General features: G+C 49.9%; 2 protein-coding genes across 5 annotated transcripts in view; one reads left to right on the top strand and one right to left on the bottom strand.

The window, feature by feature from the left end:
• PSMB7 (proteasome 20S subunit beta 7) overlaps positions 1-10654 on the top strand; it is a 61524-nt gene extending 50870 nt beyond the window's left edge. The window contains exons 7-8 of the mRNA XM_002743305.6: positions 7249-7400; positions 10434-10654. Coding sequence (XP_002743351.1) covers positions 7249-7400; positions 10434-10545 — 264 coding nt within the window. The 3' untranslated portion in view covers positions 10546-10654. The remainder of the gene's footprint in view (positions 1-7248; positions 7401-10433) is intronic.
• A 937-nt stretch (positions 10655-11591) lies between these two features.
• The window catches only part of NEK6 (NIMA related kinase 6), a 95113-nt gene continuing 88409 nt past the window's right edge, over positions 11592-18295 (bottom strand). For all 4 annotated transcript variants that reach the window (XM_035257168.3, XM_009002757.5, XM_035257147.3 and 1 more), the window contains exons 9-10: positions 16166-16279; positions 11592-13228 (exon numbers count right to left, since the gene is read on the bottom strand). In XM_035257168.3, the coding sequence (XP_035113059.1) occupies positions 13118-13228; positions 16166-16279 (225 nt within the window). In that variant the 3' untranslated portion in view covers positions 11592-13117. The remainder of the gene's footprint in view (positions 13229-16165; positions 16280-18295) is intronic.

The following is an 18295-nucleotide window of genomic DNA, read 5'->3' as shown; positions in this document are numbered from 1 at the left end:
GGAAGCTTAGGTATTTTTCCTTCCATTCACTGTCACAGATTCCAGCAAAACCACTTGCCCGCCACCGATTTTCCTAATGGTGGGATAGGAAGACAGGCTTTGGTGGTGCCAGGCCCTAGCTTGGCATGCCTCCCCGACTCTCCTGCTTGTACACAGCCATGTTTCTTGGAGTGCATTAGCCAATCTTTCTGAGAGCCCCAGTTTCTTCATCTGTACCAGCAGTTGAGAATTCAGTAAATGACATGTTTGGCTGAGACCCGGGGGTGTGGCGGGTGCCTGGTGGTGGTTCTCTCATACCCTTGCTGTTGCTTCTACCCTCGGAGTTGCTCACCGTACTGTTTGTGAAATTTCTGTGTCGGGGTCATTTCTCTCATTTTATTCCTTGGACAGAGGAATTATTCTCATTCTTTCGCGCGGCACTGTGTGGCTCAGAGTGACCCGCTGTCCAGGGCTGTCCTCATTCTGGGCGACCCTTTTCCAGCTCATTGTGGCTGTGCAGCCGCTGACATCTCTTCTAGGCTGTGAGTTGTGACAGGCATCACTCAGTGACCTGGGACAGACCTGGTTGGCAGTTCCGTGAACACCCCTTCCCATTTCCACTTAAAACCCCTAAAATCAGTCACTGGCTCACTCCCAGCCCTAGGCATGGTCAGCACCAGCTGCAGCTCCGCTCTGCTGAATTCCTAGGTGTTCACCCAGACAGCTCAGGCCAAACCCCAAACTCAGACACCTTTGCTCTTGTCATACAACCCAGTCTGGGGAAAAAAAAAAACAACTTTTTCTACTGTAAAATGTGTGGCTACATATGGGATACGTCAAGTCTGTGACTCAGTGCAGGGAGCAGACTGCTTTTGCGGGGACTATTTCAAACACTTTTTTGAGCTCTTTAAATTGTATTCAGCCATCAACCATTAATGAGTCTTTAGCCCGCATCTGTGGCATAGTCAGAGCCTTAGCCGGTCAGCAGGCCCTAACAGACACATCGTGTTCAGACCTCTTCCTCTCAAGCGCTTGTCTTTGAATGGTCTCCAGTCGGGACTGGTGCAGTTTTGGAATTACCCCGTTTGGTTGGGGTCTCTCTCATGATTTCAGAGTCTTTGAGATTGGCAGAGCCATGCATGCATTTGAAGTGAACGTTTCGTTTTTTTCCATTTGTTGACCTACATGCCAAGCACCAGGCTCGTTCCCTGGGACACAAAGATGGAGAAGGTGTAGGGCAGACCCCTGATGTTCAGAATTTTCATCCTCTCTCTTTAGAGTCCAAACTCTCATCACACCCAGACTTTTATCTGTTCTGTTCTAGATAATCAGAGCAATGGAATTTTTTGCTGTTTCAAATCAAAGTGACAAGAGATAATGAAGATTTTCCAAGCTGCATTTGGATTGCCTTAATTCTTTTAAAAAATTATTTTGCTTGACAAATAAAAATTGTGTATGTTTATCATATACAAATGATGTTTTGAAATATGTGTACATTGTGGAATGGCTAAGTCAAGCTAATATAGTAACATATGCGTTATCTCAGATGTTTTTTGTGGTGAGAACACTTAAATCTTTCTTAGCTGGTTTTCAAGAATACAATACATTGTTATTAACTGTAACTACTGCTTTGTACAATAGATCTCTTGAACTTAATCCTTCTGAGATTTTGTATCCTTTGGCCAGCATCTTCCCAACCCTCCCATGCCTCAATTCTTAGGGAGTTAAATCCTTAGTAGTTAATGAAGGAGCAAATGGTTTGAACTAATGTAACAGCATGTAGATTGAGCAACACACAGGGAAGTGGATGGAAGTCAGCAGGATTCGGCTGTGATGGTATCCACATTCTTATTTCCCCCAGCAGAGGCAGGAGAGCCACACCCCTTCCTCCTGGCATGGAGGTGGCACAGAAGGCAAAGGGCACTTGTGTGCTGCCCTGAAAACCCTTAGAGCTGGGGGAGCTGAGTATTTGTTTTCTGCCCCCTATGCCAGCACCTCAGCTACATAAACAGTATTTTTGCCAGCAAATAACCAATTTTATTTCTTCTTAAAGTTTTTTAAAACTTTTAGTTATGAATCAGTTATGTCAAATGACTTGCCATATATGTGAATTTTCACATTCCAAAGCTGTGTCTAAAACAGTCTGCTAGGTTTTCAGTCAAGTGCATGTTTAATATTTTCCTGCCTCCAGTGTAAGTAAAGCAGTGTTCAAATGCATAGCCGAACAGTCAAAGGAAGAGAGTTTATTTAAAGAGTATTAATTTGATGCTGAACTGTCCAGGGTGCCCATTGGCTGGCACAGCTACATTTTTCTCTGGTGACATCCCTCATCTAAAAATCACTTAAGTGAGAAAAGAAATTCGATTGTAGCTGTAGACAAGAATAATGCGGACAAAGTTTCTTGGCAGTACTATTTTGGACCTGCCCTGTAGCGGATGCCAAGGTAATCTATCAGTTTGTGAGTGTCTACAAAATGCAACTCTCTAGGTAACAGGTTTAAAGTAAAGATTTAATACAGTCTCCATCTCCTATGATGTTGCAGTGACAGTTTAAAACTCATTCTCTAAATCTCAGCAGACTTTATAGCTAGCAGTGGGCCAATATAAAGTTTAATAGCATTACAACACATAAATCATCTTTTAAAGATGCTACTAGTAGCTCCAATATTAAATGCAGACAATCGCCCGTGTTATAAATAATTTATCAAACACCATTTCAGATTAGCCTTCCATGCTGAGTTATTTATTTTAGCCTTTTCTGTACGATTCCTAAGGCACTTTTTGAAAGATCCATTACTGGTCAGTTTAATGAACTTGGGGGTCTGTTTTGTCCCCTCAAGCACTCGGGTACAGCTGTGGTGACCATTACGTGGCCGACGTGGACCTCTTTGTGCCTTTTACAAGTGCTGCCCATTTGTCATGTAGCGGTAAATGGAGCTGCACATTGGAGTCCAGGGACACATTGTGCGATGCAGTGATGGAGACAAACAGATAGCTCTATAAAGTGCTGCTTGTCACAGCTGACTTGTAGTACAGTACATCACTCTTATTGTAATCTCATTTAAGAAGCAGGGGTGGCTCGGGGGACTGATATTCCCAGTTAGTTTGGTCTTTGTAGCCATAAAGCAGGAAGTGTTCCTTTTATATTCTCTGAACTTTTAGGGAGTGTGCTTTTTGCTTGGATTAATTATTACAGGAACTTCTCTGTGGCACTGTGAAGATTTGTCAGCAGGTTTGTTTGGACTTCCTTCTCCTGGGCTGGGGTTTGGTATAGGCAGTCACTGCTTAGAGATAAGTTGTGTTTTTAGGAGCCCTCTGGCTTGCTTTATTAAATAATTTACCATTTATTAAGCAATAGCTGTGTGCCAGAAACTACAGCAGGTGCTTTCTGTGCCTTTATTTCTAACCTTTTAGCAATCTTGTGAGGTAGGATTTATTATCATTATATTTTAGAGCAGGAGAGTAAACTTAGAGAGGTGTAGTGACTTGTCCAGGGTTGCACAGCAGTAAGTAGTAGACTGGGGATTCAAACCCATTCTGTCTGCTTCCACGTCTGCCAGATGATCTTGAATCTGGGTTCCCTAAGTCGTGTTTCATCATCAGGGTCATGGTGATCTTTTGGCTGAGTGTCTGAAAGCAAAGGGAAGCTACTGTTGGCCTAGAGGGCCATTTTTCTGGTAAAGAGGATAAGTCCTACTGGCCCATCTCCACACCGAGTTTCCCTTGTGACCCGCAGCGTAAATGCATAGGCAGCCGGCTGGGGGGAGGATGCCTCCCTTGCTGTGGGAGAGAGCATCGCACCTGGGCCTGATCACCTGGGTTCGTGGGCTCTGCAGGGCCCTTGTCAAGGCTCCTGTATAGCCGCTGTCCCCAGGCAGATGCTGCCCAGGACCTAGGACACTCTGCATCTCCAGGAAAGGGAAGTGCAGTTTCCCTATGAAGAGTGAATCTGAACGGAAGAGGCAGTGCTGCTTGCGCTTCCTGTGGGCTAGAGACAGATATAAATGTGCTGTTTTCCTCACCTCTTGTCTTTAGTTTGTGGTTTTTCTTGATAGTTTTCTTAAATATTTGGTAGCACATGTTAAAGACAAAAGTTGTTTAATTGTGAAATTCCACTATAAAGAAAACACAGTATGAATATGCCCAGTAGCATATTTGCATATGTGTCTAGAATTCTGTGTATGGAAACACTGTAGTCAGAGACAGTATTCAACATGGAAGCAGTTCCTGAAACACAGTAGGTCCCTATAGATACTTGTTAAAGACATTAACTGTATAAGTAGTGGGTAGACAATAGAACCTTTGGTCATTTCTGTCCTTTTTGCATTTTGAGGGTTTGGGGTGTTAAGGGAGGGATATGTTAAAAAAGACCTTAGATCTTAATATTGATCTGACGTTGCATTGTAGAAATGTTGCCCAACTGGTTGAGAATGAAGAAGGCCCTTGAAGTGGTAGTCTTGGGTATTTTGGGAAACACTGCCCTCCAACCCCCAGCTGGAGTGACCATCAGAGAAACTGGCAAACAGCATCCTCCTAAATCTGCTCAGGTCTTAAGGCTCTTTGATGATGGGGAGTGAATGACACAGCCTTGAGTCAGGGACTAGTTGAGGAACCCCCGGCCCCAGGAAGGTCACTTGCAAGTTGGTGTGGTGCTGTGGCCTTCTGGCTCTGGGACCTGGGGGCTTGTCGTCCTATTTTTTGTTCACCAGCTGTTTGACCTTGTGTAAGTCACTGACTCAGCCAGAGTTTCTGACGATACCAACATCAAAAGATGGGTGGGGGCAGGGATACACATGATGATCAGCAAAGTGCCCAGCTCAGTGCTTGGCACATAAGAGTGCTGACAGATGTTGATTGATTGATTTAGTGGGCATATAGGTGCTCCGTAAATGTAAGTTTCATTCCATCTCCTAACATCTTCAGCCATATGAATATGAGACACGGATGGGATTGGAGGGGGGAAAGTGAGAGACTTGAGATTGTCTTCCTTTAGGAATGATCTTCCTTAGAATTGGTGGGGAGGAAAGGAATTTAAAAGATTTATTTCCCTAATTAAAAAAAAAGCCTTTATTTATACTTAAATAACAGCATACATGATAATTTTATGAGTAAATGAAACTATATAATTTTAAAATTTGCATATTTTAAAGCTTTATCAGTTACTTACAGACTGTTTGCAAAGTAGAGGGAAGATCACTCGTAATCTTACATGGCACTGTCAGCAGTCTGGTATCCTGTGCCCAGTCGAATCAGTTGACATTAGCTATGCATGTCTCATGTCATTTGTGTATTTCTGCTTCCCCCAAGTCTTCACCCTTCCCCTTCTACCCAGATCATTTGGAAAATGTAAATGTGCAGTCCTAAGTGCTGCCTGCAGGATTGTGATGTCCGCCAGGTACTGTTGGCCGGCTCTAGACCCCAGCAGCAGTGATGAGATGAAAACAAAGCAGGGGAAATAGTCAAGTGGTAGAGAAGAGAAGAGGGGAGCAGAAGTGGGAGGCCAGGAACAGGGGACCAGTATGGTGTTCCCAGCACGTGCCCATGTGCGCACACACCTAAGGCCATTTAATAAAGGAAGCAGTTTGGAATGAGGTTGCAATTTGCTGAATTAGTGGTTGGCTTTTGCTGTCTAGATAGCAGCTGCCGCCAGCTCCTCATCTAAGAGGCTTCCTTTGCTACCACCTTCACTGGTTTCCGGAAGCCTTCTGGTCCCATAGACTGTTGAGAATTCCTAATTAGCAGATCCTGTTTGAATGTATTCTTACAGGTCTGCATATGTACACATTGGCCTCATTGGCCCCACACAGGTGTCACACGGAAGTGAAAAAGCCTGGGGAATAAATATCAAAGGAACCCCTAGCTGCTGGTTTGCTGAGGAGTTCACTTCCAGCGGAACCTTCTCTGTCCTTCTCTGAGTCTGTAGAGGGCGCTTATGTCACTGGAATACTAGTCTGTTGTGGGGCAGGCAGAGAAGGGCAGGAGTCCCGAGTGGGTTCAGATCTTCTCAAAACTTGAGATTAGCGGATCTGCCCTTTGAGGGTCTTGGGCTGGAATTTGGGCCTGGATCAGGGTTTCTACAAGCTTAGATGAGCGCTGTAGTGCACCTTGCATGTTTGTGTACTGTCATGCCCTCGTGGACTGGGAGGGAGCCGTAGTACATGTTAGATTCCCTGCTTTCAGGGAGCCTGCTTCATTTTTGTCCTCGTTGTGCACAGAGCTTGAACTTGGTGTTCCCCAAGTCCGGTGCCATTGCCTTCGCTGCCTGCCTTCTGTTTCACTGCTGTTTCCTGAGTGCCTCATGTGCAGCCTGCCCTTCAGCCTTCCCTGAAGCTCTGCTGACCAGCTTGTTCCCAGCTCCTCCTCACATGCTCTTAGCCAGCCTCACCCTGCATTGCACTTGCTTGGGTCAGATGCCCCTGCTGGACTCTGAGCCCCTAGAGGGCAGGGATTTGGGGGTCTCATCCACCTCTGTAGCCCTAGCTCCTAGTATAGGACCTAGCATGTGATAAGCCTTCTTGGATAAGAAAGGGATGAATCCATCTGTTCACCAGTAACTGTTAGGGGTGGGGATTTGTGCTTAAAGGCAGAGCAAAGGAGAAAGTGTTTCAAAGTAATGAATTACTTCAGTAGACTTGTAGAGGCCCCCTTAGGAGAGACAGATTCTTTTGGGCAAGAGGTCCCGCCTTTGGTCTGCCAGCATTTCACCAGATCTGCTGTTGTGTTTTGGTGTTAGTCCCCGCCCCCCACAAAATAATGCTGACTTTCCCCATTGTGTTACCAGGAAGTAACTTCCAGCTGTTGTGGATGTTCTTGATCAGGGCTTAGTTAGTAAATTGCAGTCTGCTGCCTGTTGCTCATAGTGTCAGATTGGATCACAGTTGCACCCCTTTGTTGATGTATTTGTGTGTGGCTGTTTTGTGCTAGCATGGCAGAGTTGAGTGGGTGTGGTAGAGACTATGCCTACAAAGCCTAAAATATTTACTCCCTGGCCCTTTACAAGATCAGTTCCTAGCCCTCAGTTCTGCTGTGTGGTGACTGTCCGATGTGGTGGAGACGCAGTGCGTACATAACGAGTTTTAAGGCCCGGGCCAGGAACTTCGGGCACATCATCGAGGTACTTTGAGATCTTTTACTCATCTGTGAAATGGGCATTAAAAGCAACACCTACCTCTCAGGAGGTCTCGCCCGCTGCTAGTAGAAGCATGTTGTGGATGTCAGAGCAGGCCCTGGTTCAGCTATGGACGTCATTGCTGCCGTTCTGTTTTCTCAGGAGGAGGAAGCCAAGAAACTGGTGAGCGAAGCCATTGCTGCTGGCATCTTCAATGACCTGGGCTCTGGAAGCAACATTGATCTCTGTGTCATCAGCAAGAGCAAGCTGGATTTTCTCCGCCCATACACAGTGCCCAACAAGAAGGGGACCAGGTGAGTGAAGGAGACAAAGTTCTTTCTGGGTCCCCTGGCTTCGTGGCCACCCTTGGTATCTCCATGGCATCTGGATGGAGTTTTCTTGGTTCTTCCCATGTTAAGTACATCCAGTGTTCCCAAATCAGCCTCCCACAGAGAACTTTGGCTCATTACTTGCTTTATGACAGTGGGGTGCTGTCAGGTGTAGGAGAGTGATTTAATTTGATGGGAGGGGTGGAGGGTGGCCCAGGAAAGAGCCCTAGGCTGGGAAGTGCAATAGAGAGGTTTGGATCATCTGCTGCCCTTTCTCACGTGTCTTAAGAATCCCCTGAATTCTGTGAGAAGGTACATTTTTCACAGCAGCCTCAGCACTTTCCCTCAGAGTGCTCCGAGATTCCTAACTGGGTGTAAGCAGTGCTAACAGACTCCCAGTGGTGGCCTGGAGCTAATGTGTGTCTGCTGTGCTACTGGGAGTTGTGCCATTTAGCCTGTGCTACATGCTGAGTGGGCCCCTTGGATCAGTGGTACAGCTCAGACTCACTGGTGGGAGAGGTTCTAGTTGATCTGCTGAACAGAGCTGGAAGTTTTCCAAACCTGGTGGCTGTCATGTGTCAGAGGAGCAGCTCGTTTGCAGTGTTTCATGATCATCCAGCTGCTTGACCGTCCTATGGCTCCTACCTCTTCTGGGACCCCAAGCAGCTCAGGATGAGCTCCCTGAGCGCTGCTTCCGGCTGTACCCATCTGAGTGCAGCACAGGGTATTTATATACTACTGCTCCCACCCAGCCCCATGGCTAGCCCAGAGGATAGTGAGCATCACCTTCTGCAGGCTTGCTTTCATCTCCCACTGCACACTCAACTCCAAATCAGGAGTAATTCACAAGGAAAGAACAGAACATTCAGAACCAGCAGGTATTCACCGTGGTCTGCATTCAACCCTGCGGAAGCTCAGTGGGCCCTTGGTGGAGTGGGGCAGCACGGTGCCAGAGAGCTCGGGCACTGGGGTTGGGGAATGTTGGTGGCTGGCGGGGTGGCTTCCAGCAAATCAGTCTCCCTGTCTTTGAAATGGAGCTAAACCAGATGACCTCTAATGAGCCCACAAAGTCCCTTGGGCCTTTAGGAGGAAGGGACGCTACCTTTCAGGCCCAGAGCTGTGTTGGGGGACCGGGCTTTGCTGAGCTCCGAGTAGGTGGGAGCCAAGTACTCCACATAGCCTGCTTCCCTGGTTGCTGCAAGACGCTGCATGATGTGAGCAGGCCATGTCAAGTGGTGATGGGGTAGGGAATGGTTACACTATTCAGACTGGACAGGGTCCTGGCTGAGGACTCTGAAAGCCACATTTGGGTCACTGAGAAGGGGTATTTCTGGTCGCCTAGGGAACCTGTGCTCAGTGCAGGGTCCTCATCTAAAGGGAGTATAGCAGCGGCACATTCTGCTCCCTCAGGCGGGGGCTGCCCTGCTGTAAAGAGAGGCTCCAAACACCCGAGAACAGAACCAAAATCGCCCCATGGCTGCTTGTGAAGTCAGCGAGGTGACCCAGAGGTGCTGGGTGCGTGGTGGGCGTGCAGCAACCTGCACGGAGCCTGCTCCCCATTGGTGTCCTGGGGTCAAAGGCAGCAAGTGTCCAAGCTCCCTGGAATCTCCCTGTTGTCTTCTCTGCCAGTGACTGAAGATGGGGGCACTGCCTGAGTTAGGGAGCCCTTCCCAGGGTGCATGGCAAGGTGCGGGCTGCGGGCAGGGCCATAGGTCTGAGTAAACATCCTGTGCTTTCTGCCAGTGTGGGCCTTGCCTGGCAAGTCTCTGATGCCTTCTCTGCTTGCAGCCTTCCACCACGCGGTCTTGCAGTCCACTGGCACTTAAGGTGGAAGCTCTGCCTGCATGTGGCCAAAATTGGGCACTGTCACCACAGTGGTGAAGCAGGCTCATGTGTCCAAGCCTCCCACAGACACTGAGGGTTGGTTCAGATGAGTCAGGCACACAGAGGCCATGTGGGACTTTGGCTCCAAGGTGGCACGCTGCCACCACATTCCAGCATGTAAGGAATGAGACATCTTGAAACTAATGGGGTGGGGACACATTGTTAAAAGGTACTTTTGCTTAGATCCTTTAAGAGAGTAGGGGTTAGGGGAGGCTTGGCAGAATTAAGGCAGGCCACTCTGGGCTGACCATGCTCCTCATCCGGATGTAGAACTGTGGAAGTTGCCCTCCTTGTTTTGCTTCCTGCTCCCTCTTTTAGCTCATGCGCCCAGGGGAGAGGATGGGTGTTCCTGGAGCACAAGGTCATGGCACGGCCATCAGCCTTCTGGTAGTTCCTGCCAGTTTGACAGAAATATTATCCCAGCTGGGAATAGACCAGAGGAACAGCTGGGTGTGTGCTGCCATTTGACAGTATCCTGATTCCTGACCCAATGTGAGAATTCACAGCCCAAATATGTATCTTCTAGACTGCCTGGTGCTCAGAGAAACCTCTGCCAGATTTCCTCCAAGGAAGAAGTTGTTGGGTGTATCCCTGAAGGGGACAGTTAACTTTTCTTGAGGCTTGAGAGTGGTCTGAAATGACAAGCTTAGAGCCTGGCTGCATGTATTTTTGTACTGTCTGTGCTTCCAGCTGTTGGTACAGTGTCTAAGGTAGCAGTAAGCCATCCTAGTTGCTGTACATGATAAGAACAGCCATGCCCTCCTCTTGTGTAATGATGGAATTTGCTTCCTACTGTCACTGAAGGGTACTGTGGGGAGATTGAAGATTGATGTCAAGGGACCAAGTGCTTCCCAGCACTTGCTGGGGATGCTGCGGTGGGGGAGAGTCACATGTCCATCAGGGGCCAGGGGCTGTGCTCTCTTATGCACACTAGGTGCCTCCTAGGCACCCCCATTTTGTAGCACTTGAGAGCTGAGGAATTGGAATCCCCCAAGATCACAGAGCTGGGATCGGGAGAGTCAGGACTGGAGTCCAGCCGGCTCACTGCCTTGCCTGAGTATTTGTTTTCACTGTCTCCTGCCCTCTGGCACTTTGAAGGGAATCCTAACTGTGCTTTTGTTTTTCTCTCACTAGGTTTGGGCGGTACAGGTGTGAGAAAGGGACCACTGCAGTCCTCACTGAAAAAGTCACTACTCTGGAAATTGAGGTGCTGGAAGAAACAGTCCAAACGATGGACACTTCTTGAATGGCGTCTGGGTGGCCAGCTGTGGTTCTGGAAGATGGCGGGCATTGGAGGCCCCATGTTCAGGTTTGCTGAATGAAAATAAAAAATGAAAACCAGATTGGGCAGCTGAGGTCTGGGCACTGTGTGGTATTTTTGGGGCAGTGGGGGGCTGCTGAGGCTGCTGATCCTCCTTGAGCACTGGCCCAGGCTCAGGAGAGTGTAAGAGCCATGCACCCCTCCTGGGGACAGAGAGGTTCCAGTTGCTGTCAGCAGAGTGGACTCCCTTGAGGCTTCAGGTAAACATTGATACCCTCCCCTTTTGCTGGCTGTCTTTGTTCGTGGTGGCCCCAGGTTTGATTTGAAATGGGGTGATAAGTGCAGCACAGCCTTCCACCTCAGCAGTCAAGTAGGAAAGAAATGGCAAAGATGAACCTCTGAGTCTGAGTTCTTAAGCCCAGCTCAGTTCTGAGTACCAAGAGAAGGTGGGCAGGTATACCGTTAGAGCTGTGTGAAGCTGGGTGGACCCCACATTGGCCGGTTTCACAGAAATGGATGTTTTGAGGTTACTGTTTTGTAGTAAGTAGGATGTGATCATTTCACAAACACTCAGGCCTGGAGAGTAGTTGAGATCGCACCTTCAGAGGGTCTGATTGGGCAGATTGTTCTCACAGTGTGGAAAGTGGGTGGCGTGCAGAGAGTAGGATCATTGCGTGCTGGGGCTGGCAGTGTTGGGGAGGCACAGTGGGGGCTTAGAGAACTAGAAGCACAATACTGGCAATAAGTTTGTATGGAATCAGAAAATCCTTCAGTGGTAAGCACTAGGCAGGAGATAGGGACTTGATTCTCCCTTGGAGAGAACATTCCAGGGTGAATCTGCTCTCAGGCCAGCTCCTGTGTTAGAGCTGCCAGGAGCAGGCTGGGGAGAACAGTGGAATTAGTGAGGGCAGAAACTTGGCTGATATGTATCAAAATTATTTGGGGAACTTAAAGAAATCCTGGGATTAGTGAATGTCTGGGTCCTGGGAAGTTGTTTTTCAAGGTTCCTCAAGAAATCATGCTGCAGACACTTTTAAGTTTTGGATCTACTGGTTTAAGAGCAAAATCGCCAAAGCCGTTTTAAAATCATTCATGAATTATAAGTAACTCCCTGTCACCCTGTTTTATTTCAACGATGGAGAACAAGTACAGAGGAAAGGCTGCATGTGGAGAGACGGTCGGACCGACAGTGTTGTAGCAGAACTGAGTCCACGTGTGAAAATAGCAGCCGCCTGGCCCTGGGTGTTTCCTCCAGGAAAGGCCTGGTCAGCAAATGCCTGCAGGCAGCAGGTGTCAGGAGTCACCCGCACGATGCCAGCACTGCTCTTTTCTGGAGGGCCCGACTGTCATCAGGTCAGTGACAACAGCTCAGACCACTGGAAGGTTAGCTTTGCGTACAAAACCAAAATTCAAATGATTTCCTTCAGAGCTCGAGTTTTCTTAGGTTCACATTTATAAATTAGTCTTCACAGTTAATCCTGTTTGGGAACAAGAAATAAGGAACACATTTCTGGTTTCCTACACATGATACAGGTGGACTTGAATTCTGGATTCCGTGGTCCTTGGATTTCAGGTTGTGAGGGGTGAGTGGCTGCTATTTTTGGATCATCTGCTTTGTGCTAGCTAACGTGCATATTTTCTTTCAAATTCTGTCAGCAACCCCGAAGGTAGGTAGGTAGATACTGTTAATCTCATTGTACAGACAAGGACACTGAGGCTCAGAACGGCCAAGAAACTTGCCCAAGCCTAGTCACACTAGGAAGTTGCAGAATCAGAACTTGTCAATGACAGCCCTTAGGTTTTCTCTATCCACACTTCCTTCCCATGGAGGAAAATGCGTAACACTGATGAAATGAACAGCCAGCATTCAAGGAGGTGACAAAGTGCCTGGTACACAGCAGGTGTCCAGGGGGAGATGGCCCAGCCTGGCTGCCAGGAAGATGCTCTCTCTTCTCGATGCCATTTGCCATGTGACGCTCCGGCTAGATGCAGGCCTCTTCTTATCGTCACTCACCAAGTCATAAAACATAGATAAAAATAACAGAATCTCCACTCCACGGAAAAAAATGATTTCCACTTTATCCCTTTACAACAGAGTAAATTAAGCACACAGCCTGATTGTTTGAAAAGATACTAAGAACTAAACTGAACTTGGTACTAACCATTTTCAAAGGCTCACTATACAAATCACACGGTCTCCTGCAAGTAAGTCTCCTGTTAGCATCGACCTTGACAGGTCACTGGAGGAATTACCGGAAAGATTCACAGTACAATCCAGATACAGGGCTGCCGTGGCTCACTGAGCCACTGCCCTTGTTAACCCAGCTGGGATTGTCCGCAACAGAATAAAGAAAGGACTTTGGAATTTGACCATCAGTGATGTGTGGCCAGTGCGCCTCCCTCAGCTGCTCTGCCTTCAGCATCTGCTGTAAGGCTGCGCAGCCTTTTGGGGAACCTGCTGAACCCTGTGGGCTTAGCTGTTCTAGGCTACCAGGTGGCCACTTGAAGAGAAGACGACTCAGGTAAGGCAAAGTGGTAAGGCACGGTGCATCCACGCTCAGGTGCTGGACATCCAGACGTGCATCTGCTTGGCCACCTGGTGCACGTACCCGATGTCAGGCCTCTGGTCGGGGTCAGGGTAGATGCACATGCTGACTAGTTCTCGTAACTGCAGGGGAGAGAACGGTGGGTTATTCTCAAGAAAGCAGCCTTACTGAGGCTCCATGCTCCGCAATCTATCTGCATGAAGGTACTTGAGCCTCAGAGCAACTAGACAGTCCCGTTGTCCCCGCAGAGCTGAAGAACAGTGTTTAGTGGGGGCAGGCAAGGGGCGTGCGGCCGCGTGGCTCCCAAGGGCTAGCCAGGACCCCTCCTGGGCCTAGTGCACTTTGAGACCCTAAGACCACTGGGCAAATTGTGGGTGTGTCTTTCTCTCTGCTGGGAAAGTGTGTGTGTGTGTGTGTGTGTGTGTGTGTGTGTACTGTCAGTCACGCAGATGCCCAAACCAGAGGACAAAACTCAAGGAAAGGGCTTATTGATCATAATAAATGCATTAACATGCAGCAGGGCTGCAGCCTGCCCAATCTCGGCCCCTTTATTGTGCTCATGAAAGATGGAGCTTTTAATTATACAGACACTGAAGGCTGCTCCTGCCCCGAGGTGGGGGAGGGGCACAAGTGCCTCTGATCGGCTCAGTTCTTATGATAGCCAGAGTGCCAATTATTTTAATGGTAATTAAAATAATGACCTTAAAATGCCTACATCTTCTTAACTTGCATCACGGGCTCACCATCATTGGTTTTCATTTAAATACCTGCTGCTGGAGGGGTGGCCAGTCCCACAAGCCATGGCGGCAGCAGGAAGCCAGGAGGTCCTGAACCAGAGGAGGCTCTGGTGGTCTCAGAGGTCACACTCAGGGGAGGGGCCAAGGGACATTCTGGAGGCCCAGGGGCTAGTGCCGGCCAGGGTCCTTAGGCTGAGGGGTGGGGCCTGGGCTTCCTGTAGACAGGCTCCTGAGGTGATGGGGCATTTTCTCTGGGCTGCAGAGCCTTAGGTCAGCCGCTCCAACCTGTATGCATGCCTTATAGCGGAGAAGCCCAGGTGACAGCGGGGCCTGCAGCCTGCTGGGCTGCCCCTGGAGTCTGAGGTGGCCTATGGACCAGACGGCTGTTTTCTGAACCTTACACTATTCGGGGGAAGGTACCTGTGGTTGGCCTCTGACAGATTAAAATCCCAGAAAAACCAGATTCAGGTGAAGAGTCTGTGACCTGCACTAACTGATGAAGTAGACACACAGCTGGCAGTAAGTCCATGTTTGAAGTTTTCAGAATTCAAGAGAAATGATAACATATGTTATTTTCATTTCTAAGCAGCAATGTAACTAAAACTAGGGTGTGTCCAGGGGCTCCTGAGTACCACCTCTCAACCCCAAGCATGGGGCCCAGAAATGCTGCACAGGCCTGGTGAGAACTGGTGCTGTGGGGAGCGGGGGCTCGTGGCCAGGAAATGGCTGACTTGGAACGGGGGGTTTCAGTGTTCATTTCAGCCTCATTACTGAAGCAGAGAGGACAGTTCCTGTTTATAGATTGACAACCAAAGCACAGGGCTGTCATCTGCTTCAGTTGCACGGCTTCAAGCTTCTGAATTGTACACAAGTCCAAATTCAGAAGATGAGAAAGGAAAAAGCAAATGGCAACTCTTCACTTTGTAAAGAGATGCAACTTGTTTTTCCTCCCACTGGGGAGCATCAATACTTCTTCCAAAGGTACAGGTTGAAACTGTGAAGCTAGGAGAGGAAGGGCCGTGTGCAGTGCCCCAGAGCACTCGTGCTCTAGCCCTGGAGTCCACGACGCCATTGAGCGCAGGTTCCCCGCGAGGAGCCTCCTGCCTGGACATGGGCAGAGCATGTGGGACCTGTCCTGTGTAGCTTGGCCAGGGCAAGGGTGTTCCTTCCAGAGCCTCACCCCAGCTAGTTAATGGGGCACCAAAGGGACATGCCACCAAGTAGCAGGAGGGCTCTGGCTGGGCGTCTGGGTTCCGATCCTGCCTCACTGTCTTTAAATCGCCTGTGTCTGTTTCCTTATTGGTCAACGGGTCAGGGGAAGATTCAACTCAGGAAGTCTGAACATGAGCTATTATCATGAGGTGATGGCCTGTGGTCCTATGGGGTGGGCCCAGGGAGGCCCCAGACCCACCCACTAGCACTGACCTTGAACAGAAATAAGGGTCACATGACATTTAGTGAGCACTGACTGAGCCAGGCCCTGTCCACTGGCCACTTTTGATGGTGGTGGCAGTGTTAGCTTGGTGCCTTACCCTAATCCTTACGCTGATCCTGTGTGGAAGGTTTATTATTATCCCCATTGTATAGATGAAGAAACAGACTCAGGAAGGTTAGGTGACTCACCTAGGAACAGTGCAGGCAGTATGTGAAGGCATGTCTATACTTTTGACCCTACTGTGCCAAGAAACCTATCTTCCTCACGATTATTCACCAAAAATGTTTAGTTCTATCTTCAAGGTGTTGGAGCCGAGGAAGAAAATATTTGCACATTCCTAGTAACTGGCACAGCCCACACCAAACCCATCAGAGTCTGTGTCCATGGCCCCTGCAGCCAGTGTAAAATGTTGACAGTAGAAGCCCAGGGTGTGGCTTAAGTCTGTTACTATAAGGAGGAAACTGACCAGTCTCCCTGCCGTGGTTTCCTGCCATGGGAGCAGTGGCAACCATCGGCAGTATGGGGACGCCAGGCCTGCTAGCTACATCCTGCCCCCGCATCTGTTCCATGTCTGGCACTGCACAGAGTCCATCCTGGGGACCTGCAGCAGCGGGCCTCCTGGTGCACCAAGCTGGGAGCCAAACAGGTGGAGGTTTGCCAAGGGCCACATCCCACTGGCTCCCGCCTGGGGGTCCTACACCGGAGCCGCGTGGTGAAACCCCTTCTTCAGTGTAATCACCTACTTTCACCTCTCCAAATCACTTTTCCAGAAAGTGCCCTTTCTGTACCATGTAAAGTAAGCCTGACCTCAGCTGCGATGCTTTGGAGTGGCCCTCATGAGCCTTGGCTGCCAGAGCTGACGAAGCCTCCGGCTCCTGCAAACTCACCTTCTCGGAGTAGTGCTCCCCGGGGAGGGGCGGGTAGTCACACTGCTCGATCTTCTGGCACAGGGAGAAGAGATTCATCTTATCTCCATAGAAGGGGCTCTGGAGGGCTGCCATCTGCAAGGGAGGGAGACAATGAAGATGAGCTTTTGGCCTCACGGCTCAGAAGGACTGGAGAAGCGGCTGCTCCAGATCGGGGCATGGGCTCTCTCTGGTCCCAGCCACAAGGAGTCCAGCAGGACTTCTCCCCTGAATCGCTGATCACACGGGGGTTCAATAGAGGAGCAGGCGTAGCACCACCATCCTGCTTCTATCACTGGATTAAGTGGGCACGGGGGTTTTGGTGACAAAACTTTAAAGGCAATAAAGAGGGGCTAGCTATATGCTGCATGCTGATCCCCACTTCGCTCCCACCTCAGCCCGAGGGACCCAGGCTCCAAGTGGCAGGTTTCTGAGTGCACAGTCTTATTTCCATAAAAAGCACTTTCAAAGATGCCTGTGGGGAGGAGTGTCTGTGCACTGTACATTCAAGGCGCGTTCCTCACCTATGGACTGACAGGAGGGTGGGTTGAGAAGGGTATAGCATTTCACAGTGCTGGTTCTTGCCAGCTCCTTGCAGAGCTGCTGCCTGTGGAAGCCAGCTGCCAGTCCCAGGGCAGGGCGAGTAGAGGGCTCAGGGGAGGGAGGTGACCTCCTGCCCCCGGACAGGGGGCGCAGCAGGTTGTTTCAGGGAAGCTTCAGGATGGGAGGGAAGTGCCTGGCTCCACAGCCAGCCACAGCTCTGCCCTGACCCCAGCTCTGCACTTGCTGTGTGCCTGGACTTTTGTTTCCTCATCTGTAAAATGTTCCCACCCACAGGCCTGTGGCCAGGCTTGGGCTGGCACATGGAGGAGGTACCACCAGCGGGGCTGTGACCACCCGAGCTGTGGCTAGAGGATTGTGGATTTTCCTGGACAGTCACTGTGCAGAGGAGAAGGGACAGTTTGCGTGTTGGTCCCATGAACGTAGGCCCTAGTTTTTCATGTGTCTGACCGGGGAGAGGAATCGGCAACCTTCAGCTTCAGATCAAGCCCATTTGATCTGAGTTTTGTAAACCTTGCTGCTTGGACCTCCAAAGACCCCAGAAAACAGGGGAACATTTAGCCCCCAAGCTGGCATCTCCTTCAGATCATCTCTGCCCTTCCCAGCACTTTCCCCCCTGTCACTTCAGAAAAGGCTTTTGAACGGGGTCAGCACTGAGCTATGCCAGAGGACCCCTCTTGGCCTTCCCCAGAACAGGCCGCCTCCGTCTGCCCCAGCCTCTCCCCCTCTGCTGCCGGCCACAGGCCTTCCACCCTCATCAGGGCGACAGGCTGTGAAGGAACCTCTGGGCTGCAGGGATTAGAACGATTACCCTGGATGACGAGATCCCCTTGTACCAGTGACCACCCAGCCTCTGACTGGTCAAAACGGAGAGGAATCACTGTCTGGGGCCTCGTTAGAACTGCCGAAGCCACAGCTCTCAGCGTTGCTTCTCAGATGCCACTCTTTTTTCTGGTGTTATCAGGGTGACACACAGCTGAGGACAAGGGGGCGGGTGGGCCCCAGCTCCCCACTGGGAGGGCTCAGAGAAGCTGGTGTGTGATCCGAGCTGTCAGAGGGCCTCAGACACCCATCTCATCACCCAGTCTCTCTCGAGCATGTCCCGGACTGAAGGGTGACCAGAGGCCAGGAGGTCTGCAGCCCTGCTCTTCTACTAGGGAGGGATGTCCAGGCCACTCTGCCATCTGAGCAGGATTCCAAAGCAGCATCCCGGCCAAGGTGCCGCCATCTTCCCCTTGAGTCTGCTGTCTTGCTGGGTCTCAGTCCCAGTGGGGCCCGTCAAGGCTGCTGCGATGAGGCCACCCATGAGGATCCTGGGACTGGCGCGGAGTGAGCCAGCTCCTCCTGCTCCATGCTTGGAGCTGAGCTCCCACGTAGATAAATCAGTCCTGCAGAGCAGGCAGCCTGCTGGGCACCTCCATGGGCATCCGGATAATGAAAACAGCCTGGCCTTCCAATACACCAAGCACAGGCATCTCTGCTCCCAGCTCCCACTGGGGGCTCCCCACCACGTGGCCTTCGAGTCTTGTGATTTACTCTTATGTTCGGTCC

Source organism: Callithrix jacchus, chromosome 1, assembly GCF_049354715.1.
Source record: "Callithrix jacchus isolate 240 chromosome 1, calJac240_pri, whole genome shotgun sequence".
NCBI classification, from domain to species: Eukaryota; Metazoa; Chordata; class Mammalia; order Primates; family Cebidae; genus Callithrix; species Callithrix jacchus.
The sequence above is the reverse complement of the archived record's forward strand: the minus strand, read 5'-3'. Positions and strand labels throughout refer to the sequence as shown.